This window comes from Tachysurus vachellii, chromosome 1, assembly GCF_030014155.1.
Source record: "Tachysurus vachellii isolate PV-2020 chromosome 1, HZAU_Pvac_v1, whole genome shotgun sequence".
Taxonomy (NCBI): domain Eukaryota; kingdom Metazoa; phylum Chordata; class Actinopteri; order Siluriformes; family Bagridae; genus Tachysurus; species Tachysurus vachellii.
Window position 1 is genome coordinate 7433439 of NC_083460.1, and position 27949 is coordinate 7461387.

The 27949-nt window shown below is 37.6% G+C and overlaps 1 protein-coding gene across 6 annotated transcripts in view; it reads right to left on the reverse strand.

Moving 5' to 3' along the window:
• Window positions 1-2082: 2082 nt before the first annotated feature.
• ptprsb (protein tyrosine phosphatase receptor type Sb) overlaps window positions 2083-27949 on the reverse strand; it is a 124164-nt gene continuing 98297 nt past the window's right edge. For 4 of the 6 annotated variants that reach the window (XM_060870760.1, XM_060870738.1, XM_060870747.1 and 1 more), the window contains 16 exons: window positions 27797-27884; window positions 25204-25419; window positions 23926-24083; window positions 21944-22056; window positions 19858-19955; window positions 19286-19409; window positions 15702-15877; window positions 14635-14754; window positions 13616-13770; window positions 12157-12442; window positions 10436-10614; window positions 9927-10053; window positions 9297-9422; window positions 7679-7833; window positions 5996-6131; window positions 2083-5406 (listed from right to left, as the gene is read on the reverse strand). In XM_060870760.1, coding sequence (XP_060726743.1) covers window positions 5338-5406; window positions 5996-6131; window positions 7679-7833; window positions 9297-9422; window positions 9927-10053; window positions 10436-10614; window positions 12157-12442; window positions 13616-13770; window positions 14635-14754; window positions 15702-15877; window positions 19286-19409; window positions 19858-19955; window positions 21944-22056; window positions 23926-24083; window positions 25204-25419; window positions 27797-27884 — 2326 coding nt within the window. In that variant the 3' untranslated portion in view covers window positions 2083-5337. The remainder of the gene's footprint in view (window positions 5407-5995; window positions 6132-7678; window positions 7834-9296; window positions 9423-9926; window positions 10054-10435; window positions 10615-12156; window positions 12443-13615; window positions 13771-14634; window positions 14755-15701; window positions 15878-19285; window positions 19410-19857; window positions 19956-21943; window positions 22057-23925; window positions 24084-25203; window positions 25420-27796; window positions 27885-27949) is intronic. The other 2 variants (XM_060870754.1, XM_060870778.1) reach the window with 1 other exon arrangement.

The window sequence follows — 27949 nt, forward strand, 5'->3', positions numbered from 1 at the left end:
TGTTGGTTTTGGGGTTTTAGAGCTGAAGGCTGGTCAGAGTGCCCATACTGACTTCTGTCCACAGCCATTTGGCACGTGAGCATCAGAACTGGACCATGAAGCAATGGAAGAAGATTGAAGTGTCGTTTTCTTTTACGCCATGTAGACAGCCGAGAAAATGTACATGGTTTTTTGGAGGAAGTAACAGCAGCGGGATTCACTTTGAAGAAAATGCAAGTCGGTGGAAGGAATTTGATTCTTTGGGCAATGTTTTGTTGAAAAACCCTGGGTAGTCATGTGGATGTCAATTTGACACCTATTCTGTTTTATAGCTATGGTATTCTCCAGTGGCAGAGGTAATTGAGGAACATGATTAAGATTTCAAAGGTTGTCCTGACTTCCAAATCCTCCAGACCTCATTCCCATCAAGCATCTATGGGATGTGCTGAACACAAGGTCTGATCCAAATCTGATCTGCAGTGCCAGGACTTAAATACTCAAAACTACAAAAGTCTTAGTGGCATCTTCAGAAGTCTGGTAAAGTCCATGCTTCAGGGGTCAGAACTGCTTTGGCAGCATGTGGAGGACCAACATCCTATTATGCAGGTGGTCATAATGTTTTGGCTCATCTGAGCATATCAGTGCTATTACTTTTATTTAAAAACTCTGGATAGAATTAAACATTATAAGAATCTAAACAACAATGAAGAAATGTCTTCAAATTGACATTTCCTTCCCAGGCCTAAGTTTTTTTTAACCTAACAAAAAGGGGCCTGTGGTATCCTAGTTGTTAAGGTGTTGGGCTACCAATCGGAAGGTTGTGAGTTCGATCCCAGGTCCACCAAGCTGCCATTGTTGGGCCCCTGAGCAAGGCTCTTAACTCTCAAATGTTCAGCTGTATAAAAATGAGATCATGTAAGTCGCTCTGGATAAGGGCGTCTGCCAAATGCTGTAAATGTAACACTGAATCTTAATTTAAACAAGGGATAGCAAGATGAATGTGAGGAAAGAGGACAGGTGGTGGATTGTATCTCTGTTTACCTGGATTTGAAAAACAAGTGCTAGGTGTAGAGATGGTGCTGTGAACAGCTTGTACCGCAGATAAGAATTGAGAAAGAACAGAAATTGCGATATAGGAAAGTATTGAGGCAGGAAGAGAAGTGAGAAACAATTCACAAGGGAAAAATAGAGAAAGATGGAAAAGTAAACAGAATTTGACAAGCTATTGTGATTTCTGGCTTGAGCAGAAAATTTTGATTAAATGTGAAGCACAGAAATGCTGAGATATTGACCGACTAATAGCTTTCAAGCTGTTGGCTATGTGCTTGAAATTGAGAACAGAAATGATGTTAGCTGATCACCTGCATTTGAGAAAATCTGGAAAAGAATTCAGACACATTGAAAATAAGCGTGTATCCAGTCTTTCTGATTTTATTACAAAGTCAACATATCTACATATATGATTTCAAATAAATCAGCAGAGAGAAGAAAGAGGTTGAACGTATGAACACCTGTTAGCACGTGGCCTGAATATCTTGCAAAGTATTCAAATTTTTGGGTACAATTTTGTTCAAATTCTGTGAGTTATCCTGCTTTACATTCTCTCTTTTACAGTGTCTCCAGTAAGCATTCACCCCATAGTGATAAGTTCTCTTTTTGCTGTATATCAAATGAAAGAATATGCATTTATTTCTGCTTCTTGTATTATGAGTGACTCATAAAATTAAATACATTTTTTTGGATGCTCTCAGAATTATTAAAAAAAAAAAAAAACTGCTTAATCAATTAATTATTTAAGTCCCATTCTGCCCTCTTTTAACAGTCTAAATTAGACCTTGTATTTCATTTTCTTGAGCACTCACACGAAAGATGTTAAATAAGATCAAATCCACCTGGCTGTATGCTTACACAATAAACATCTCTGACTTTGCGAGGTCTCACAAATAAAATGTCAGATCAGATCAGTCCTGCTGTTATGAGGACCAATGGACTGCCTATGAAGGTTCAAGATATAGAAGAAAAAGCTGTGCAAGACTAGAAAAAGATCCACAAAGCTTTACAACCTCCTAGGAGTGCTGTGAAATCCATTGTAATGGAAAAATGTTTTTGAAAAAATATGGCACAACCCTGACACCACACAGATCAGGCCATCCTTTCAAACTGAGAACATGGGCAAGAAGGACAGCTGTCTAAGAGGAGGTGTCTAAGAGCCCAGCTATAACACTGAATGAGATACACTGCTCACTGTCTAAAATGGTAGAGCCTGTTTAGATCTCAACAATATCATCAGCTCTTCACAGATCTAGCCTCGGTAGAAAAATGGACAGAAGGAAGCCATTTCTGAGAATGGATAATATGGAGTTTGTGAGAAGGTATGGGAGCAAATCTGAGAGCTTTTGGAAAAGATTTTGAGTCAACTGGTCTAAAAGCAAAGCATTATGTTTGGTGTAAAACAATTGCAACCCAACACCCAGATAAACTCTGTGGTTGCTTTTAAGCAGGAGGACCTTGAAATCTTGTTGCCATCAAGAGCAACATGGATGGAGTTAATTACAAGCAGGTTCTTGAGGAGAACCTGTTTCTTCAGCTTCATGGAGATCTGGGTCTCCATGAGCAGGAATGACAAAGAATGTCTTAAAAACAGCAGGGTTTTCAAGGGACGCTTGAAAATCTGTGGCATCACCTAAAAATTGCTGCAAGTTAATGTTCTCTGTCTATTTTGGAAGAGTTGGGGAAATTTTGCATTAAGGAATGGAAGAAAATGGCAAAATCACTTTGTTCAAAAAACTCATTGAGAAATATCTCAGAGAGCTCAATACAGTACTTTCTGTAAAAAAAACAACAACAATGAACTTATTCGGGTAGTGAATATTCGATATCAATTAAAGTGTTTAGATTTTATGTACATTTTTTTTTTTACATCTAACTTCATTTTATTTTATTTCTCTCTAATCGCTTTAAAAGGAGAAAAAAAAAATCCCATTCTTATATACTTGAATTTGATGTTACAACAAAAAGAGAAAGAATCGCTTTGTATGTGCTGTAACATTTGTAAGATATTACAAAAGCTGGCTATAGATATATTTCTTTATACTTGTAAAGCTCATTTTCAGTTGTAAGTCTTTCGGATGTGCTTTAACTTGAAAGATGAAGAGAAAAGTTAATCTCGTCTTCCACTTTAGCCCGTTTTCAACTGCAAAGTGCATTTGAACATCTGCTCGACTGATACAGAGCTATTTTGATCATCATTTTGTAAATTGTGCAATTTAACCGTAATCGTTTCCACATATATATACTGTGTGTATATATATAGATATATATCAGCAAACATCAGCCGTAATCATAAGTAGATTGGACAATAAAGGGTAATAATATAAGTTAAAATAACATCAGTACTCCATCAGTGTGTGCTATAAATAATAGGATTTAAAAGTCGCAGTGGTTTTAATGTCCCTTAATCTCCCTCCGATACTTTTAAATAGTGGTCATTTGTTTTAGGGTAATTATTCCTATTAGCTGGAGAACTGAGAACTGTATTTATAGTACCGACACTTCGAAAAGCTGATCTTTCTGATGAGGAACAGGGTACATGGTCATTTTTACAATATTAAAAAGAGTCGTTTGTCCCTTCTGGGGCATCATTCAGATTTTTTTTTTTTTTCTTTCTTTCTTTTTTCTTTTTTTTTTTTAGGAACAAGCTCGTTCCAGGCCTTGTGCTGTTCTGTTCCTACAGGACACTCTAAGAGAGAATTGTACAGGAAATATCAAAATAACGTACAGAGGGACCATGTACAGTCACATTAGCTCGCCAACTACACAATATCTCGTCGATTATATTCCAGCAAGTACTCAAAAAAAGATATAAATATTATTAAAAATACAAGCATAATATCAGCAAAACGAAATAAAAAAAATCATGTTGGTTAAATATTTGACAACGACAGTAAGGCTCACTTTTAGTCTCTTCACGAGAAGAGTATCAGGCCTACAGGAACCGTCCTCCGTTTTCTTCCGTTTCAGACGGCTTGTGCTAAATCCTCGGTAACTATTCTTATGAAACTCATTTGTGCTATTCCTACACACGACTCCTCCACTAAGCAAAAACATAACAATTTCTTCTAGCTCGGTTCGATTAAGTCAGAGAATAACTGGAATGACTGACTGGTACTGGCTCCTGCGGTCAGTTTTTGCTTTTGGCAATGATTTTAATTCAAATTTACAAAGCGTTTTGTTTTCTTTTTTTTCGTGAAAAACTATAAAGGAATGCTAGAATGCTTTGAAATTGACTTGCAAGCGGAATCTTGAGACTTTTAGAGTTGGCAGGACCGTTTGAATCAGAATTAAAAATACTTTGGCATTAGGTTTTCTCTGCCTAAATGTGTCCTAATTACAATCCTACAATCTCCCAGAACAGAATAAGGGTGTGTTTTTATCCACATGGTCTTTATATAGGGCCCAAAGAAAGCCAGCTTCTTGATCTCCACAATTTCAGGACATGACTGACTATTTTTGTCTCACACACAGGGTATAAAGCAGCATATTTGTGTAGAGAGAAAGAGACAGAGAGAAAGAGAAAGGAAGAGAAAGACTGACACACATCAGAATAACAGTATTCACAGGCGCTCTGTTGAAAACCGACAAAATCTATAGACGTATCTGACAGCTCTTCAAAGGCAAGGTTCAATCACAATAGCGCTCCAAATGACCAGGAGTAAAAGAGACACTGAAGCTGATTATATCACATTACTAATGTAGTGTAAGAAGAGTCCGTGATACAGCCGCTCGCCTCCGAAACCAAAAGAATCCATAACCTTTGACCCTCTGCTGTTGTTGCTCCTTGAGGCACAGAAGGTACGAGTTCTGCTTCTTTAACAGCACTGAAAACCTTCATCATACAGGAGCTGACCTGGAGTTCATCTCTGATCTTTTCATTGGCAAATACAGTTCGGTTTAAACTCCCAGTGAAGAGTGCAGCAATTTTCCAGGCGTTTGATTTCATAGTTTTTTTTTTTGTTTGTTAGGTTTTTTATAACATATTGTATTTTTTGTTTTGAAAGAGGTTTCATTTATTTACCCACGTTGTAATATTTCTAAAAAGGCGACCACGACATTAATATCAATAACTGAACACTGAGGTAATAAGCTTGCTGTGATACAGAACTTCCCTGGGAAGCTCTTGAGAGAAAACATTTTGTCATTTTTTTTCTTTTCCTCCTCCAAAATAGTCTTAGATGTTATCGTACTTCAAAATGTATCCCCTTTCACGATGGCATCATGGAACAAGAAAATTTCTGTAGCGTTGTAAAACATTGAGACAGGTGTACGTGAGTTGAGTTGATGAGTGTGTTCTTCCTCCTTTTATGTTGCATAGTGATCGAAGCTTCCCAGGTACTCGAGGGCGGCTTGGTAACAGAACTGGTATTCATCCTGTACAGACAAAGACCAAGACATGCAGGGTTAAATCAACCACTGAAGAAAATCTGGACAATAGAGGAGGGTATTTACATAAGTCCGAGACCAAGACTTGTCAAAGTCAAAGCCATCTATAAAGAGAGTAACACAAAATCAAGTTTGAATCAGAAGTGTGTATTCATGTGTCTCATAAGTTGTTGTTCTTTCGGCATTTTTGGTGCGAGATGAAAAGCTCTACAGAGGAGTGTATTAAATCCAGCACCACTGTCTGGCAGTTTCACACAAAATATAAAGCTATAATGTGTGTTCTGGTCTGTAAAATACTATGGATTGTCATTTGAGGAAGCCAGTGTCACATACATAATACTTGTCTATAAAAATGGTTCCCTAGGCACTGCTGAAAATGCTTTTACTCAAGAAACAACATGAACCATATGCAGTCAATGACTTTCATTTCAATTTTGGCTCCGAATATGAGCAACTTTTCACACTTAAATATGAACAGAACTTGCCATCTGTGAATATGGCCTTGTGTTAATACTTATGAATAGAAGTAAAGATAGATGTAATTTAAATTTAGGATTTGAAAGAGGGTTTGTTTTACCTCTGTCTGCACCATGGCTGGTCGTTGTGTGCGCAGCATTTTGACAGTTTGGAAGATGTCCACAGCACCCTCGTAACGCATCCTTTCCAGCACGATACTGAGAGTGATGAACACACCTGTCCTACCAACACCAGCACTGAGCGAGAGCAAGAGAGAGAGAGAGAGAGAGAGAGAGAGAGAGAGAGAGAGAGAGAGAGAGAGAGAGAGAGAGAGAAATAAGTAAGAGAATAAGTAAGAGATCAACAACCACATTGAAAAGCACAGTGTGTGTGTGTGTGTGTGTGTGTGTGTGTGGAATGAGTCAATAAGCAAATGAGACAGATGAGCTGTTAGCTAAAAAAAAAAGGAAGTGGAAGAGAAGGTTGACTCCTGCTTAATGAATCACTCTCATTTGATTTATTAGTCAGTCTAATGTGAGGCAGCGGCTCATGTAGCCATTATCCTGACCCTTCTTCTTCCTGTTAGAGGTCCTGTCTTTTTTTCCTTTACCACGTATTAAACCCTCACAGTAAATCTGTAGAGTAAATATCATAAAAATCATGTATACACGAATAGGTGATAAAAAAAAGTCTATATCTATTCTCACTTGTGGCATTAACTGAAACAAAACCTCACATATAAACATATAAAGTAAACACATTCTATACAGTTTCACATGATGCTTTTTCTGTCAGGGTTATGATTGGACAATCGCTTCCGGTGCACTAGGGGGAGTTCAGGCAGTGTATGTTTTTGCATAATGTCATGTGATGTTGTTATGTTTCATGTTCAGATGTCTTCGCCCCACCTTAGCCTTTATACCTTTCCAGCTCTTCACACCTGTTCCTTACAGTATATGGTTGTCTTGTTCGTGGTTTCTGTTCGATGCCCTCAGTCTGTGTATTTAGTGACGCAGTTTTGAGTTTCGGTTGAATTTCTAGCTAAGTTCATTTTTTGCCCAAGTTTTTTCCTGTGCTTCTCACCGTCATTATTTTGTTAATAAATCATGTCTATTTGCTAACACTGCGTTCAGGACTGTTTTTTACCTTGAGAGGCACCACCTCGCTGACAGATTGTGGTCAATCATTAAGTTAAACATTTGGCTTTGTGTCATTAAGTATCGCTTTACTTTTTTTGGGCAAACATGCTCAGTCTGCAACATTTGAAAAACCGTCTTTGCTCTTTCTCAGCATCGTTGCATGTAGCTGCCCTAATAATTTAGAGGGAAAGCTAGCAGTCTGTTTATTTTTTTGATTTCGCTGAATTACACTAATGCAGCTTCAAAGTGCATCTGTAGGAGTGTGGTATTATCTATTTTAATACTTACTGTATTTGCCCTTGATCACTGGTAACTTCTGAACCGTAGATAATACAACAGCATAGTTTGGAGAGGACAACTGAATTACACTGTGTCCTCAGAATAAGCACTTGTAAGCAGTACAGACTTGTGCACTACAGCTAGAATTCAGGTTTAACGTTTCAGCTGTGTCACGTGACTACCGCGGTCTCCGAGGACATTTATATTTAACCAGCTGCAAGTGCTGCTGCCCTGTATTCACATGAGGTCAAGTGCTTATTTCCAAGGGCATAGCAGCAGAAACCATCAGCGGAGATTTGCACCCGTGACCCCTTGAGAAAGAGCCAAGTTATCTCTGATAGGTGGAACATGGCTACGTATTAGATGTGTCCAGTACTACAACAAACCTGCAGTGGACAGTGATTGGCCCGTCCTGCCCGAACTGCTCCTTGGTTTTGTGCACCTGCCCAATGAAATCGATAAAACCCTCTCCTGATTTTGGCACTCCCTGTTCAGGCCAGTCAGTGAACTGGAACTGCCTGACTGTCCGTGACTGTCCGTCCTTCAGAGAGAAACAGAGCAGAACAAACGCACAATGAGAATATGATAAAACAGTTGACAGAGCATGAAAGTGTATTGTTCAAACACCTAAAAAAAGATCTGTAATTGCCTTGTAGTATTTCTTTACCATATAAACTCACTCACTCACTCACTCATTTTCTACCACTTATCCGAACTACCTCGGGTCACGGGGAGCCTGTGCCTATCTCAGGCATCATCGGCCATCAAGGCAGGATACACCCTGGACAGAGTGCCAACCCATCGCAGGGCACACACACTCTCATTCACTCACGCACTCACACAATTTTTCCAAAGTTGCCAATCAACCTACCATGCATGTCTTTGGATTGGGGGAGAACCCCCGAGGCACGGGGAGAACATGCAAACTCCACACGCACAAGGCGGAGGCGGGAATCGAACCCCCAACCCTGGAGGTGTGAGGTGAACATGCTAACCACTAAGCCACCGTGCCCCTACCATATACATTTATGTATAATTGTTTTTCCACTACAGCTGAATTCTTCATTTATGGCATTTGGCAGAAATCCTTATCCAGAGCGGCTTAAGTCATATTTCCCTTTTTTACAACCAAGTTCTAAGGGCTTTGCTCAGGTAGCTTAAGGGACTTAGGATTTGAACTTACAACCTTCCGATCACTAGACTAACACCTTCCCATTTAGACTACCACATGCCTCAAACACTCAAATCTAATGGTCAAAAGGTGTTGATTCATGTTCTGTAAGTGCAGCTCTGAGGAATATACTATACAATGACTTATATGGTGAAGCTTTCTGTAAAGAGTTGTTCATTTTACATTTATGGAAGTACTGTAGGCTCCAGGAACAGTCTGTAAGGTTATCAGCGTATCTATAGGATTATTAGATTGATCTATATTTATTGCAGCTTTATTAATAGCACTCGTTTAGCCCTTGAGTTACTAAATATCTGTGTAAAACAAGATAAATGGCAATGTTTACAGGAGATTTCATGCAAGTAAGCAACATCTTTATTGATACATCCTTGAAAATGGAATTTAAAATGACAATTTTAAAGGAACTATTCATGTATAAATTAATGGCACATTTCCTGGCAAAAAAACACAAGCAAAAAAAATGCAAAAAAATAATTGCACTGATATTTCTCAGAATTCTTGACGTGCGAATGAGACTTAGTTTGCTACCATTTAATATTTTTATCATTCAATAACTATTTCATGTGGCAAGTTGGAGTTTCCGTTATATTCCTTCTAGAGCCTTTTTCTGATCTGAATTTGACACAGCAATCGCAGCTTTCATCATAAATTAACACTCAATAATCTCATTTACTTTACATCTCACGCACAACACGCCCGACAACTGTAATCTTTAAGATCTTTGATGGAACGCTTAGCATTTTTTAATTAGCGGTGAAGATCTGACGAGGAAATGTTTGTGTATTGCTCTCTTTGGGTCGTGCAGTACTCACTCTTGCGTCTGTAACTTTGAATTCTCTCAGGATATACTGCGGCATGTTGTACTCAGCCATGGGGTCTACCACAAAGTACTGGTAGCGGGCAGAGCGTTCTGCAGGCCAGTACTGGTGACATTTTTCCTGTGTTTGCACACACATGATGATAAGCATGTGAAAGTGGGAAGTGAAAAAAAAATAGAGCAATATTCCTTATGCTTGAATTAATATCTCTAATGAACATAAAAATATACTATAATATACTACAATAAATATTATTTAATATAATATTATATAATACAGTTTAGTATAGTATAGTTTAGTATATAATATAATATAATATAATATTGTATAATATTGTATAATACGCTATAATATAATATGCTATAATATAATATAATATAATATAATATAATATAATATAATATAATATAATATAATATAATATAATATAATAAATATTGTATAATATGCTATAATATAATATCCAGAAATAAACAACTAGCTTAAATAAATAAACCAAGGGGAACAATCTCATTTCTGGTCACACACGCATGGCATGCTACTTTTTTGGTTGTATAATATCAAGCACATATTTCAGTATCTAACTAAATAAAAAGTTGTGGTGTGTTACAGTCCGTCACCCACCCGCCCCATTTCTCTCAGTTTGGTAAGCATGACCACGATGGTGGAGTTGTGCTCCCACAGCATCCTCCAGAAATCCTCTGTGGTCTCCGCTAAAGGACCTTGTGTGGCGATGTATGCCTTCTGCTGCCTGAAAGAGGAAAACATGGAGATACACAATCAGAATACATTAAACTATGGGGTAATTGCCAATGTGTTCACAACACAGCAGATGTGGGATAAAAGGAGAGGGTGTGAGCTGGTATCCTAAGGAGATAGACCACTCTAAACAATGTGATTTAACACACTGGTCAAAATAAATCCTTAGCAAAATGATTTACTGTTTATTACTAAACAATTTTTCTTTAAATTAATGTAAATAATTTAAAATATATTAAATTGTCAAAGCATGTTATTTATTAACTACAGTGAAACTCATACAATCTGTATATAGTTATAGGATGAGGGCAATCAGTGTAAATCGGGATTTCACAAAAAGCAAAAGTGTATTCTGACGCTGCGCTATGCTTTACCTGTATCCATCAATAAAGCTGGCATTGATATAGTCAGAGCCGTCGAGGCCTCTGATTGGCTGCAGGCACACACGTGTGGTCTCATATGGCATGATGTTCACCAGCCTGTTTTTGAACTTGTTACAGGGCAAGTTGGCCGTCACAAACCTGGAGGTGTGAGCTTTAGTGTTCGCCAGGCGCTATGAAAAAATAAAGAAAACATACGTTTAGTGTTAGGCAAACTAGATTAGACAGAAGAAAGTTAAAGGAAAATAAAGGTGGATGGAGAAGACTGACTACTTGTGTATAAAATTATGAAAATAGAATGCTTAAACAAGTACTTATCTCAAAAAAATCTCTCTCATTAACTAGTAGTAATATGACTTAAAACTAAGTATTTACCAATTTAAAGAGGCAGTTTGTAATTTTGCCTAAAGGGAGAATTGGAAATCAATGACTTACTTGACTAATCTCCCAAACAAACCCCACTCCTTCTGTTAAAATTACCTCTATCTATCTATCAGTTAGTGCTACACAGCTGTTAATACTGGAGTCAGGCCCAATTTCTGGGCCAGAAATATGAAAGCAAGACCCAGAAATAAACACACTAGCTAGATTCAGTCATACTATAACTGCCAACTGCAGTTTTTAGATATTTTTTAAATGATTCTGGTTATTGCAGGCTTGGAAACGGGTTTCAACATTAACAAATGTCATCTTTTAAAAGTCTGATACACATTCAATATAACTTTTATACAAATGTAACTCAAAACAGTTACAAAAACAATTACTATTCTGAGTAACATGAAGATTTGAGTAAAAGCGCGTATGAATAAATGAAAATACATTTTATCAGACTCTCCTGCTGACTCCTTCTACCTCAAATACAGCATCTGTAAGGCACCCATAATTATTAATGACCCTCAAACCCCTTTCTCTTCACCCCTCTGCAATCTGGCACAAAGCACTTGAGCATCTATTCTTGCACCACCAGACTTCAAAACCGCTTCCTCCCGTCAGGATCTAGACTGGACTTTGGCCATGTGCATTTTGTTTACGTTTCTTGTTCACGTGTCTGCCCTGCCCTTGTCTATTCCTTCCCGCCTCAACACACCTGTCCCTTATGTGTCTAAGTGTCTTTAGTATTTAGCTGTGCTGCGTTGCCTATGGCAGCGCGGAATCCTTGTCTTTTGTTGTCGTTTATTTTGTCTTTGTTGTGTCTGTGTTTGGTTTTATTTGTTTTGTTTAATAAATCAGTTTTTTTGGCTATCCTGCATTTCGTCTAATCAATCCGGCATTTGTATGATCATCTATTCACATGTGCATTTAAAATGCTTCTGAGACATGACCCCAATTGCATGATAGTGTACATCCTTCCATTTACAGACATTAATTTGTCCTGGTTTTCTCCCATGTGCACAGTTGATTGCTTTAAGTTCAGAAGGCGTGCATTAATTTCGTATAACAACCTGGCTTGAAAATTAGTTCTGGCACTGGTTATTTTAAACATGATTCAGACCATCACAATCATTGGCAAATCGCTGTGGTATAAGGAAAATAACACACTCCAGACCACACGGTTAGACCACTCAATGTATTTCCACATACTGTATGTAGTCCTGTGTTACCATGCTGCTGTATTGTTGCGTGTCACACTGTGGTCCTGAAGAAGATTTCTTTCTAATGTATATGAGTTATATATAGTTAAAGTTAGACTTGACATCTTGACATGGGGTCTGTACCTTAAATTCCAGTGCCCTGCCTGTGACGTGTTCTCCGCTCTCCACCTGTTCCAGTTTCTGCATGTAGGAGAAGAGGCTGCGTGCTGCCACCTCGGTGTTGCCACAGGTGACAGCCTCGAGCAGAGCCTCATGGATGAAGCTGTACTGATCCTCCGTCTGCACCATGTAATTCCTCTGAGAGCGCATCAGCGTCACGTGACCATAGATGTCAACGGTACGCTCAGGACGGATACGCTCCAGCATGGCATCGATCACAATAAAGCAGCCCGTTCGTCCCACGCCCGCACTGAGAGAGAGAGCGATCACATCAGGAGCATTCTAATGTCTCTTTGTGTATGTGTATGTGTGTGTGTGTTAGATGTATAATAAAGTCTCCAAAGACACATTCCATGACCAGAGACATGATCCTGTGGATTTAATTAACCACACATTGTAAATTTCATAGAGACAAACAGAATGAGACAGAGCAGGGGAAATGGGAGAAGCAATCAACATCTTACTTTCTATTTAATCTTTATTAGAGGCCACATTACAATTGTAGAGGTTGTCTATTCTTAAAATTACTTATGGGAAATATGATGAAAGATAATACGCTTTTTGTGGTAAGGAGTCTGCTTTGGAGAGACATAAGTCCAGATCCAGTTTGTATGTATATATGAGACAGTCTGGAAAAAACCCGTCCATGTATCTGTGGCTGAATAATGGCAAACAACCAAAAAATCTCAATACAATCAGATGCTGACCAAAATTGATTTGTAACAACTAGACTGTTGTGGATGATACTGATGACCATAGAGACGTAATGCTTTTATTATACACATAGTGATGCAATTTTCTGATAGATTTGGTTGGATAATATTAAACCCATTACCAATTTATCAAGTTTTACCATGTTATTAGAAACTCGTATAAAAGTCTATTGTTTGCAATATTTATGAATTTAATTAAGATACTATAGTAGCGATACCTGCACAAGAGAAATATATTTCATTTCTAAAACTAACAGCCTTAAGATTATCACATATATACTGAATCTATATACAAATGCCCTGCAACCCAAAACTAAATGACAAAAACTTGGAGGTTAATAATGTTGAAGTTTATTTTATTCAGTGTTATACAAAGTGCACTGTGCTTGCAGTGTAGATAAACAGTTGAGGGTTAAGATCCTGGCTCAGAGACTCGACAGTAATAGGTTGGCAGAAACCAGGATTTAAACTCAGACTTCCAAACAGTAGCCCAGAGCCATAACTACTGAGCCACCATCACTAAATGCCCCATGACTAAAGATAATAATATCAAACCCACTGAAATGAATGTTTGTGTGTGTGTATGTGTGTGTGTGTGTAAGTGTGTGTCAGTGTGTGTGAGTGTGTGTGTGTGTGTGTGTGTCAGTGTGTGTGTGTGAGTGTGTGTGTGTGTGTGTGTGTGTGTGTGTGTGTGTGTGATTCATACTGACCTGCAGTGAACGATGATAGGCCCTGCATCCGGAGGATTACAGGCTTTAACTCTGCGCAGAAAAGCCAAGAATGGCGTGGGATACTCAGGAACACCATGATCAGGCCATGCTGTGAACTGGAACTGTCTCACCTCTCTCCTCTCATTACAGCCACTCTGAGAGTGCGAGAGAAGGAAATACAAAAACACAGAGGAAAAATTAATTATAGGCAATAATTTTGCTGTCTATTTCCCTCAGTAGGGTGTAATATGTGTCAGTCTATAGTAATAAACATATAATGGGAAACGTTTTTAAAAGTAGTTACTCAAATCTAGCTTAACTGCCTTAACAGCCAAATGTACAGGACTTTCATCAATTCATAATACATATTTGACTAAAATGTGGGTGGGAATTTCAGTCACGTTGAATTTATTACTATAAAGTGTCGTTAATTATCATTTTCTGAAAATTGGGATTTTGTATATAGTCAATCAGGTGATTTCATTAATTCGGCCACAAAATTGTAAGTGTATGCACGAATGTGTGCGTGAGCGAAAGAGAGAGAGAGAGAGAGAGAGAGAGAGAGAGAGAGAGAGAGAGAGAGAGAGAGCGAGAGAGAAGCCTGATATGTGATACACTCTCTGTGCTGGAGGAAGGTAATTATAGAGCCTGAGTCTCTGAGTCTCTGGAGGAAAGCGTCAGTAAGAAACACAGAGAATGTCAACTACTGAGATTAATTTAGACAGCGAGTCATGGAGAAAGAGCTACGAGCAGAGAATTTCAGACAGGCAGAAAGTAGAAAGAAATATCACCTGTTAGTGGAACTGAAAGCAGACAATGTGAGAGAGATAGAGAAAGATGGAGAGATAGAGAAAGTGAAAGGGAGACTGATTGGTTGATGGGCTGCTTGATTTCATGCAAGAAAACAAGATGGAATCTAAGATATTTTGTCTCTGTGTTTTTAATATCTTTTTACATATAATTACCTTAACTGTACGGTTTATCAATATTTGAAATCCTTAAAAGATATTAAAGATCACCTTGTGCAGTGAGAGGGTCCGCACACAGAAGGTGGCGAGCTCCATTGTGTCCAGCAGAGTGACCTGCACCAAGCCGTACGTTTCTGTGCCTCTGCTGGGCCAGTACTGATCACACTTTATCTACAAAAAACACACAACAGCACAACAGCCATGAATCACAAACATACATCATGTCTGAAACACAATTAGACACAACGGGAGCATAAATATAGACAAAAACACGTCGACTGTATATATGATATTGAAACATACAGTATATTCTATTTTATACATACAAACACAGACACAAGCATTAACAAGAATTTTAAACACATTAACAAAGGATAAACTTATGATATATAACCTAACATACAAGTTAATTAATGTCAAGCACAAACAAAATGCAATTTACACCAATAGGATTGTGGTGTAGAACTGAAAAGCCATTTTCAGTGGTAACAGGCTACACATATTAGCATAGCATGGCAGTGCTAGAAAAAATAGTACAATTTGCACCTCAGGTTAAAAAATATGTAATTCTCTCATTCTCTTTATTATTATATTATATATTATTATTATATGATTATATGATATTATTATATTATATATTATTATTATATGAACATATAGACTGGGGTAAAAAAAAAAAAAAAAAGAAATACGCTAAAATGTTATCTCAATAAAAATGCCATTGCTTTGATCAACTTCCTCCAGACACAAAGATACTTAATGTGTGACAAAGATGTTTAAAAAATCAACAAAAATCAAAACAAATGTATTAGCAGTGCATTAGCAAGAATTTTTTAGAAGTTACCATAGAAGCTACAGCTAATAGTAAGAAGCTAATTGACAGGGGCTTTAAACGCACTGCTAACAAAAACAGCTGTTGCTTTTCACACCTTATCTCTCACTAGTTTTACACATTAAAGTAAAACTATCTCATGCTCTCTCTCTCTCTCTCTCTCTCTCTCTCTCTCTCACACACACACACACACAAACACCTCTGAAGTTACACTTTCTGTGACACCAGTATGGGACACCAGCATGGCACACTTACACTTGCACACCCACTTAAATGATTCTCTTACCCGTGATTTCTCCTCTAGTTTAGTCATCATAACTATTGATGCAGCCCTCTGCTCCCACACCATCCTCCAGAAGTCTCCAAAAGTCTCGGGCAGTGGGCCTTGCGTGGCGATGTACGCGTTCTGCTTCCTGTAGCCGTCAATGTAGTTTGCGTTGATGTAATCGCTACCTATAATGCCTGAAACAGACAACAAATAAAAGTAGTTCTGTTTATATTGGTTTAACATCTGAGTTACAATCTTGGTATTAAAAATGGCCCCCTCTTTGATATCTTTAAGCATTAAAGCAAGTGGCTTGAGTCCAGGATTAGCTGTGTGAGAACTCAGTCCTGTAATAACCCAGTCCAGTCGGAGTCTATATTCAGACAGACTAAACTACTAAACAAAAAGTGCAGGCTTAAGATAAATACAGTGTCTCTTATCAGGCATATGCACATGGACCTTTGTTTTCTGACGCACCAAGTTATGCACAAAACTTTCAAAGCTAGTGGTTGTGTAATGTAATTTCACAGCACTCACACTCAGTGGTAGTGCTTTAGAGAAGGGGCAGTAGTAGAGCAGTGAATGTGCAAGCACTAATACTGCAGCTATCTGCAGTAATGGGGGTAAAACTGAAACTGTTCCCGTTAAGCAATGCAAATAAGGATGATGTTTATGACATTCCAAAAAAGGACAGTAATAAAATGTGTATTAGCATCTGTAAATCCAAAAAGCACAAATTAGTGCTGTGCAATTACCTAATAATTTACTGTGCAGCTCAGTGAAGCAGGGTCACTTCTTTCCTAAATGATGCAATAACTTGCTTCAAACAATAACTGCAATGCTTCAAGCAAAACTCCACCCTGAAATGTGTTAAAACTGAAATATTTGTGATTCTCCTAGCGATTTTGATGCTTTTTGTCTTTTCTGTTTTATCTCACTTTTCTAGTTAGAACTGACAATGATGTTAGATAAGAGAAGAGGTTTTAACCATTATGAACACAAGTATTAATGATCTCCACTAGTTCTGAACGTTCAGTGCGTAGATAGTGATCGAGAGACTCGGCTCGGCTAGTTAGTGATCGATGAGATACCAAGCACGATGGGGTATTACATGAAAACTGAAACTTTGAAAGTTGATCTTTCTGAGTCTGTTGTGAAGATGAGGAAGTGAGAGGATTAGACAGACTAAAGGACTAAAGCACTGCTGCACTGTCTTTAGGTAGAAATGAAACACGGACAAAATCCTATTGGTATCCAGCTGGTATTAAAACGGCATTGTGGGTAACAGGTAAACGTTGAAATATTTTCCAATTTCATTTCTTTAAATATCATTTCTTTAAATATCAATTTCATTTTCATTAAATTCATTTCCCTGAGAGCACACTTATTGATTAAGATTGATATTCGAGCTGTTTATAGAGGATTTTCTTATAAATAAATGAAGTACATACATTAAATTTTGTTTCCTCAATGAATAATGCTGTATTATAAACACCAGGTGGCAGCCTCTTAAAGAAGCTGTACACCATTCATTTTTTCCTACTTCCTTTATTAAAACCTCAATCCAAATTATGCAGTCATTGCATAGTATAATACTAAAAACGAAATGCTGAAGAAAATATTTTTTTTAATAAATTGACATAATTAGACATGTTCACACCCTAATTTTTTCCACTAATTCCACAATTTTCTCACTTCATTCACTCTGCAGAAGAACATTTGTCATCCTTGTTCTTTCAACCATCACACTAGCTTACACTGTTCTGATTGCAAAATTTTACAAGATGTAATGAAGAGGAACTGACCCGAGCTTAGTGATACTGCTTAATGTTAATTAGGGTCTGTGCTATGGAGAAACTAATTAGTCCATGTACATGCACAGACACATGGCTTTGTGAGGAGCCAGAAAGAAACAATAAAATAAAGGACGTGGTTCAGTAATCACAGCTTCCTGACCCTGAATCTAAATTTACTATTATATAATGTACAAAAAAAGGTCACAATGAATTGCTGAGATGAGCTTCTATAGGAAAACAATCAACCAATAATTAATGGTTATTTTATCCATGTTGTTTTCTTACACAACAGCATTCCCCGAAGTGTTTTATTCCTCTCATAAACCTGCAACAACCACCATTTACAATATTTTAGTGATTAAGATTAACAAATCACGTTTTTAAAACCCATTTATTGTGAATTTTACTGTCATGCAGAGCCCATTAACAAGCTAGTTCCTGTTGTCACTTCCATTAGAGCGGTTATAAACAACATTCCCTCACCATCCTCTGTTTCTTCTCTGTTAAAGGTAATAAAACAAACAATCCAACTTGTTAGTAAAAACTGTAAAGCAAAAAAGACCCACCTGTGGCAGAAAACACAAACTTAATGCTTTCTCAAATCACTGACACTGGAGTCTCCTTCCAAGAAGGATAAAAAAACATTACCCAACATCTTCAGAAAACTGTCTCACATTTATTGATGCGAGTGCAGCGACTGCATCATTCAGCCTTTCACTGGTGTGTTTATGACTGTGTTCAGAACTTCAGTGTTAAACTATTGGATTAGTTTCTCTTGAAATATCCTGTTGTGTTTCATTGTAGTTTCCCTGTGATTTATAGTACGTGCACTTCCTATGCATATGACTATATAAGGGAAATTATTCATAATAACACTCCATTGTTTATAACAATTTATAATCACACCCTACAGTGTCACCCAAATGAGGATGAGGTTCCCTTTTGAGTCTGCTTCCTCTCAAGATTTCTTCTTCTTCCATCTAAGGGAGTTTTTCCTCGCCACAGTCACCCAGTCACCTCAGGCTTGTTCATTGGGTATAAATACAAACACATTTAAATATAAGTTTCATATCAATCTAAAACTTTTGTACAATATTAATCTTTGTATAATAATAAACTTTTGTTGTATATGTCTTATGTTCTGTAAAGCTGCTTTGGGACAATGACAATTGTTAAAGGTGCTATACAAATAAAATTGAATTGAATTGAATTGAAGTAGGTTATACCTATAGGTACTACATCTTCCAAAGACCCACGATTGGTCTGCAAAGTCTTTTCTTATGAGCTGTGTGTATAGACTGTGTGATAGATGAAGAGAAATCCGGCAAGACTGCAGGTTACTACAGTAACTGAAGAAATCGCATTTCACCTGAATGAAAATTTGATTCTGTTTCCTACAGCTTCACAAGCACTTTGCTTGCACAGCTGATGAAGGACTTTTTGTCCACAGCTTTGTGTACTACACTGCAAAAAAATGACATCTAGATTGTGAAGTGATGAGCTGAAACTAGTCAGATTTATCTAATGTTTCTTATTACAAGATTACATTAAACCGAATCTGACAATAAAGCACTTTTTTTTATTAAAAAAACATTGAAATGAGCAAATTAATGTGCCAGTAGAAGAAAAAAAGGTAAAGCTTTTAAATAATAAATATTACAAGAAATAGGGTTAATAATCTTATTATATTATATATTATAGGATATTTTAATGTGCTAAAATGTAATTTTTTTGTACTTTTTTTACTACATTTATTATCTACACAGTACACGGCTGTGTATAGAGGAGAGAAAGCTCTTTCAGCTGTACCATTCACTGGTGCAAGGATGACTCTGGTGTGATCGTAGGCAATGACGTTAGCGTAGCGGTTCTTCGGTTTGTTCACTTCCAGGTTCGAATGCTCCCACGTGAACTGTTGCCCCGGATCAATGGACTACAACACAACAAAGGGGAAGAGAGCAAGAAGAGCATGCTTTTTTATGAAATAGTGCAAGTTGAAAAGTGCAAAAATTTTCACAAAGTCACCCGGAACAGACAGACTACAGAAGTGTGAATTATTGCTGCTTTTTCCTCTATGATGAATAAACGTGTTTCCGGCTAGATCTCAATAAATTATCAGCTGTATAATGTTTCCTGTGGATCTCACTGAATAGCAGAATAACTGTATGGGCTGATGAGCTTCCCCAAGGTCACCTTGGATTTTATGCCCACCTCTCTGTTTCTACTCCCTCTCTTTCTTCTCTTTTCTCGTTGAATAATCACACCCTGTTCACTCCCCTTTCTCATTTTTATACCTCGTTTTTCTCATCTCTCTCTCTCTCTCTCTCTCTCTCTCTCTCTCTCTCTCTATTCTCAATAGGCCCCCCACACTCATCAGTCACCTCATACTCCTGGGAGAGCCGGAGGTTATCGTTGGCCTTCAGAAGCTCGGTTTGTTCTGCCAGCTCGGCGATCGGGATGGGGGGGTGACTCATCATACCTGCAGGGGGTCAAAGGTAAAAGCGGAAGATCAGAACAAACTAAAATCGCCATTAGTCACAAGAACACCTTGCTAATGAGCCGTGTTAGCGTGTCTGTGTGAGTGAACGCGTGTTGCTCTGTGCGTAGGCTACAACCGAGGTGGAGGTGATTACATGTACCTATGTGTGTGAAAAGTGTGTGTGGTGGGTGGGCACTGGTGGAAGGATCTAGACTTTAGGTGTGATTTCACAGTCATGAATCATAAACGTCTGTATCTCCAGAGATACAATGGACATTTTGTTTTCAGGAATAAAATGGGGAAAAAATATGAGCAGGGAGAGGAAGATGGAGGGAAAAATCCTGTTTATGATCAACAAAGCCATTTTTATGGGGAAATCTTTTAAGCAGGAGTTTTCGCCAGTTGCAGCAAATTTGACACCATTCTGAATTTTGGCTGTGGTGTGAACAAAGTGATTTACTCTTTTCACAGACAGGATGTCCTCGTGTTGCAGGTGTAGTCTGGCACTAAACTGTGAATACATTAGATTTTAAAGGAGTAAGTCTTATTGGTTCACAGTTTTATTATTAACGCTGACAACTGAAAAGAATTAGGTCATGTTATTTTTATGTTATAATTATGTTATATAATATAAAAATTATTCATTTTATTACTATTCTAGCTATTCACTGGCACAGTGAATTATCACCAGAGACACATTAACAAGGAAAGTACTCAACTCATATCACCTTTACTGTATTGCCGTAGTTCTTGAACAAATAAAACTACACACATACAATTTTTCCGGCCCAAATGTGAGGACACAAAATGACCAAAAGTCATTTATTTTTAACATGTATACATCACACACATCAACGTGGTAAGAACAATGGTCTTAGGCTCATTCTCACATGAATAGACTGTGCTGCATTTTATACAAAAGCGTCTGTCTAGCTAGCTGTCGCTTGTGTAAACGTTTTTGCTCTAGCGACCAGTAAAATCTCAGATATTATAAATATTCCAAAAAAAAAGTTGTCTATGTTTAAAGGCAGATTGTATTGAACGTTTATGGAATGGAATGCAACAGCACCAACCGTGAACATAAGAAAACACGCACAGTACGCAAGCACTGTCAGATAGACTGGGTTCATTTCTTTTGAGCCTAAACTGTAACTTAGCAACCATAATTTCAGATTTCAGGTCATTAAACAGAGTGTAAAACGTAACGCACAATGTTAACACAGCTTACAATCTTAGCATTTGTTTCTTTTTTCTACCAGGACCAGTGATCAATGTCAATAACTGTACTGATTACACAAAGATCGGATTGGACAACTGTTTGAGAACTCAATCTGTGTTATGTAAAAATAAATAAATAAAGAAGAAGAACATCTAAATTATTTTAATTGCAAATAAATGATTGCAAAATGGGAAAAACCCCAACAGAAGAAGCTGTTAGTCATGTCCTCAGTGGATCAGAGAATATTATCTCCTACAAAGGACAAGGTTTATTACAGCGTGGCAGAAATAGCTATTTATGTCGAGTATCAATTAATGCTTATGTGCCAACTTTAAAGGTCATTCTGATTTAAAATGGTGAGATTCTCTGCTCTGTTCAATTTTTCTCTATTATATTTCTCTGTTTCAATTTTTTTATCTATCCTGTGCTGTATCTCTCCCCTTTAGCTTTCTTTCTTTCTTTCTATCTTTCTTTCTTTCTTTCTTTCTTTCTTTTGTTCATTTCTCCCCATCTATACGTTTATCACAGATGGTGTGCTGTATTTGTTTCCTGTTTTATCTTCAGGATGACCCTGCAGAACATACTTTATTTATCGATACATGCATACAAAGGTGTAATATTTCCTGCATGTACTGTATGAGAGAGTGCGAGAGAGAGTGTGAGTGTGTGTGTGTGTGTGTGTGTGAGAGAGAGAGAGAGAGAGAGAGAGAGAGAGAGAGAGATTTTTGAGATATTCTGTGTATATACATGTATGTGTGTGTTTACGAGCCTGGTGTCTGGAAGTTGATGCGTCTCATCTCGACGGGGTCGGTGGGGTGATGAGCCATCATTTCAGCGTTGTTTAGTAAACACTTGGTGCCAGGCTCAGAGTCTTTGCGCTTGCTAATTAGCAGAAACAAACACGCCCACCCACACACATACACAAATACACACACACACACAAAACAAAACCCATCCATGTACAAATTCAGAGGCTTAACTAGACTCAGGACACAGAAATCAATATGTCCAATCTACAAGTCTAAACCAGCAGTTAATAGGGGTTCTAGCAGCAAACTGCTAAACATTATATAACAGAAAGCCGATTCGGCTATTATTGGCCATAAAGTTCCCTCATTAGCAGGATTCAGTATTTGCTATTTGAGTTTTTTCCCTTTAAAATAAATACTGTAATGTTCTACAGGGAATTACAGGCCAGCACTGGCTTACCTGTCTGGTTTGCTGATGTCCCCAGAGAGTGCCATGTGAAATATGAGAGGGAGAGAGAAACAGGGTCAGGGAAAGACAGGAAGAGGAAGAAGAGGACGAGATAAACAAGAAAGCGAGAGAGAGAGAGAGAGAGAGAGAGAGAGAGAGAGAGAGAGAGAGAGGTAGACAATTCAGAAGGGCCAGAGTACAGAATAGGAGGAGAAAGAACAAGGGAAAAAAAGACAAAAAAAAAAAAAATCAATATTTTGCATTCGTATGCACAGGCTACAGGACACCTCCTCCAGATAACATTGCGCTTCATTGGGGAGCGTTTAACTCCTTTCCCTCGGGGATGAGAATGCTTCTGGATTAATGGAAGGGCTGTGATGGTGGTATGGCTCAGTGAGGGATTTACATGCCAAAAATGAGGACTAATAAGCCAAGGTCAGGACGTGACTGCAGTTTGGCAGACTGTATCTCTCTCTCTCTCTCTCTCTCTCTCTTTCTCTCTCTGAGCTGCTGTTCTCTACCTAAGCAAATACACAGAGATCCTGACTGAGTGAACGCGACTGCTGGGATTCTTAATAAAGATTGCTTTAAATTCCATCTAGCGTTATAGTTCCCTTCTTTATAAGCCTTGCATTGAGGCTTGCACTTGCATTGCATTTTGGCACTCTGACTAGAAAAATCGGTTGGCAGCTATTCCCATTATCTCCTGTTATCATTTAATCTCTTTTTTCCCCTCTGATACTATTCTCTCCACTACCAAAATACCCCTCTGTTACATATTTAATCACTGCTTTAACATTCTTCCCATTACACTGGCAGTGTGTAATAGTGGCCCTATTACCAGCCACATTTTTCTCTTTCCTACTTTCATTCGCTTAATCTTCTATAAATGGAAAGCAAGCCAATAAAATATTTTACAGCATTTTCACATATATTTCAGAGCTACATCATTTAGAAATCTACCAATATCTAAAGAAGTCTGCGTAAATAAGGAATGTAACCAATTACAAATGTGTTATCTGGAGTGAACAGACAGAAAATGATAAATGTTGAATGGTACACAATAAATAGTAAGTTTTTTTTACTTTCATGAGGGTGTGACACGAGCAGTCAGATATAAACCTCACAGAACAGAGAGAACTACTGATCATTAATATAAAAATACAGCAGTCATTCATCCTTATGCCTGATCAGGGTCACTACTAGTTTGTATTTTTTAGTATTTTGGGAAATAAAAACAAAACAAAATTCACAATAAAATATTGTTGGCAAGTACATACAACAATAAAAAGTGTGCAGGCAGGAAGAAAAAAACAGTCCTGCATATATCTCGAGTTACTTGTGTGATGTAACTGGGGGTGAGAAACTGTACAATCCAGAATTCATTTTTTTCCACTGTTTTTTTTTTTTCCCAGAGTCTCTGGGGGGTATAGTGCTAGGATTTGTTTTATGAATGAAGCAACTCAACAAATAAAGTTTTCCTAAACCTTCTACGTGGAATTTGGTCTAAACTAGTAGACAAAAAATTGATGCCGATTTTATTGATGCACTCACTTCTTGTACAGCAGGATAGCGATGACGATGCAGATGATGAAGACCACAGCAAGGACGGGTCCCACCACCCAGATGAGTCCATCTCCAGCATCCAGAGGCTGGGGGTCTGAGTCAGGTGCAATTACCGGGTCCGTATAGGGGCTGGCAACGAACATCTTCTGAACACACAAACACAAAAGTGTTACACGGGGGAATAAGACCACTGCTGTCTCTAGAGCACCACTAATGCGCTCTTTAGAGATTTTTTCCCCAGAGAAACCAGAGCAAAAAGAAATAGAAACAGCAGTTGTGGTGTATCTGTATGAGCAAACCAGCATCTAATCACAGTGTGTGTAAAGATCAGTGTAATGTTTTAACCACCTGAAAAAATGCTTCTTTTCTATCTTATGGTCTTAGACAGTTATATAACAAAGTGTACACTTCCATAAATGTCTTTTTCTTTGCATGAACCTTTGCATGAGGACAAGCAAACCTCTATCTCAGCTTTATACTCAACTATTATGTTTGGCATCTTCTTTACTCAAATCTAGATGCAATTTTGCATATGACTCGCAAGAAAGACAATAATGGACGATGTCTATGCTGGATGATTGATTTCAAGAATCAGACTTGTTTATACACTATTCGTACTTTCAAATCTACACTTTGTATATTGAATATGTGCCAATGGTATAATTGTCAACGTTTCATTTTATCAACAAACTAAATTGGTCTGTCCTGCTTCCAGGTAAACTTTGTGCAAATTATTATACATCATATAAAAGATTTTTTTCTGCTATCTTTGTTTGTAATGTAATGAATGATGACATCTCTAGTGGGTTGCACTACAGCCAATCATAGGAACTTATTAAGTAGCGTGAAAAGCAGTGTTGCTTAGCACTAAAAAAAACTAAAACAATTAATTATTAAAGTGATTATGGGTGACAGGAGTAAGTCAGTCTGTTTTTTTCTCTGGCACACAAAGTATAAAGCATTAACCACTGGCTTACGTGGATAACATCCAATGTAGGACGTTATTAAATATACTAATACTGTATGCTCACTACATAGGATATAAAAGTATACAGTAGACACGATATAGTTCACTCTATATGACCAATAGAATGCTGTTTGAGATTCAGCCAAAGAAAAATGAGTTATATTTCTTATAGCAAGCAATATTTTACACAATATAGTAACGGAGAAAGACAAGATTGATGGTGGATTTCAAGGAGAAATGTAGAGGGCACATTAGCATAAATGTCTCAAAAACTCGCTTGCTCAGCTGCAGCCTCTTACCCCAGTGGTTGAGTTGAGTTCAGCGAGGATAAAGAAAACGTACTCCTGGCCAGACTCCAGAGCGCGGTTATCAAAGCCACCGTAGTCCAGCTGGTCCCCGAGCGTGAAGAACGCAGGTAGGGTGGAGGGAGTGAATCGAGCGGTGATGTAGGCACGTCGAAGGTCCACTTGCCTTTGCCGTGGATCGTGCTGCTTCTGGCTAATGTCCTTCAACAGCTAAAAGATGACACTCAATTGAAAACAGTTTATAGTAGATAGAACATAGAATATAAAGGGAAAAAAAAACTAGAGGGATGAATTTATGGATAAACATTATGTTAATGCAGCTGAACCGTTTTTCTCTCACAACCATTAGTGCATTTGATGCTGCCAAAGTGTCTGTAATTTGAGCCAATTTTAGTCATACTGTATGTTCACTGTAGGCCTGCAGGTGTTTACTGTCCTATTTAGCTGCATAATGTGCTTAAATAACTTTAACCTCATTGTATATAAAACCCAAGAAAAAAATCTTATATCTGTGGTGACAAAATTTACGGTCCTGTGTGTTTAATTCTCCTTGTCCTTTTGTTTATGTTGTCATGTAATTGTTAATTGTGTAATTGTTTTGTTTTCAATCCTGCTTCTAACTCTGTCTCAACAATAGCTTGTTACCCAAATGTGTACATCTGTTTTGTGTTAATCTCTTTTGGTAAATTGTTGTCTCCGGTCCTTTTCAGCAAGTCCTGTTGATTGTTTTTGTGCATTACTTAGTGAATACAGCATGTTATCTTCCTTGGTTATGAAAATTCCTTGTGTGATATTGTTCTTTGACTCATGCTATGGACACTGACTGTAACTATTGGATTTCTTGGACCTTTAACCGCTCGATTCTGTCATCTCTTTCTTTCCATCATTCTCTAACTTTTGTGTATGACTGGGATGTAGACACAGACTAAAGTTTGCACCTTGGCATTAAGTCCCTTCACTTATCATGTACTCCATACTTTGAAAATCGACACCTCAAAGTCCCCCAGCAGCAGCTTATGCAAGTCCGACACTTAATGCCCTCATCACTCAGCATCAACCTACAGATGCCCAGATGGAGGAATTTTACCCGCAGGCCAAGTTCCATCAAAGATGTAACTTGAAGTCAGTGTTTTAAAAGAACTCCTCTAGTATGAAGCGGAATACTAAAACTCCATGAGTATGAAGCAATAGTATGTTGGATAGGTGAACTTGTTTGTCCAACAATGTCAGTTTGAATCCTGTTTTAAAAAACACTACAGGACCCCATTTTCAGCCCACGACTGTAAAGTCTATAAAGATTTACAAGCTCTAAAGTCACAAATGCCACACTACCTATAGTGAGAGTACAAAAATTCAGAGGTGTTTACCCACCAGGACAGATTATTTTTTTCACCACTGACATTTGCTTAGAAGCTACAGGGTGTTGACTCAATACATTTTAATACAAGTTCTAAGTAAACTATTTTGAACCTGATGATTATTAATAAGATGCAAAAACTGATTAAGTAAAGTAACATAACCAGTTACTTATCCTTTTCTCTCACTGTGTAGATAACATTTCCATAAAAAATAACAAGATTTGCATATACATAAAGACTAAACTGATTTTTATAGTAAACTGTATTGTTCCTGTTGATAGAGTAATAGCTAAAAAATACATTAGTAATGCCACTCATGTAGCACTACTATTATTGACAATTCAGTAAGGCACAAAGCAATCTAATGAATTCGAATGCAAACTAAAAGCATGTTCTCGAATAAACTTTAAAAAATAAAACATTTTTGAACATTAGGACTACCAAAATACTGTTCTGCCATATTTTCCAGGTGTTATAATGGCATAAATGTTAAAAATGTTTTAGCAACAGTACTCTAAGGCAGATTTCTGTTTACCCACCAGGCAAGCCAACAGATTTTATTCACTGGCATTTGCCCTGAAGCTACAGGGTGCTGGTTTAATACATTTTTATAGCAATCCAGACTTTGCATAATAATGTAAGTTCAGTACAAACTAAAAAACCTTTTTATACAAAGCATACTGGTTGTTCATTCAATAATTCCACAGACAAGCACTGTTAAAATTTAACACAAATATTTGCCTTCAGATATTTAGGACATATCTGTTTTAACTGAGAGATGTCATACACTTCCCGCTGCAAATGTGGAACTAATACGTCTGGATTTGCATTATGTGTTGCATAAAAGTCAAGTTGCAGTGTGGCCTCTCAGTAACAGACAAATTATAAGTTCATTATATTGTTTAACAGACAAGTTAAAGCTCCTTCCAAGTTCCATGTTTAAGTTGGCGAAAAACCACCTAGGCTAAAAAGTGCTAGATATTAAAATAAAATAAAATAATATAAAATAAAATAAAATAAAATTGAACAAAACTGAAAAAAAAATAATTAAATATAATGTATGTTGGTAAGAATAAAACAAGAAAGAATATGGTCAAGTAGCAAATATTCTTTGCATCCAGTACAGAAAACTATGGCTTCATACAATCAAAATCTATGGGAGATGCAAACTTTTTCACTGGACTATAGTTTCTCCTGAGGGAGACAGTAATGGTGGTCATGCATTGTACCTCTTCCAAGTCCATTTCATCTGGGCTCTTTAGATGCCTGTTTCCTCCTCGGCCTCTTTTCAGTGGAACCACCACCACATAGATATTCCTGTGAGTACAGAGAGACAGCAGTGTGAGGCAGCTTGTCAGACCTCTCATTAACTAGGCTTACAG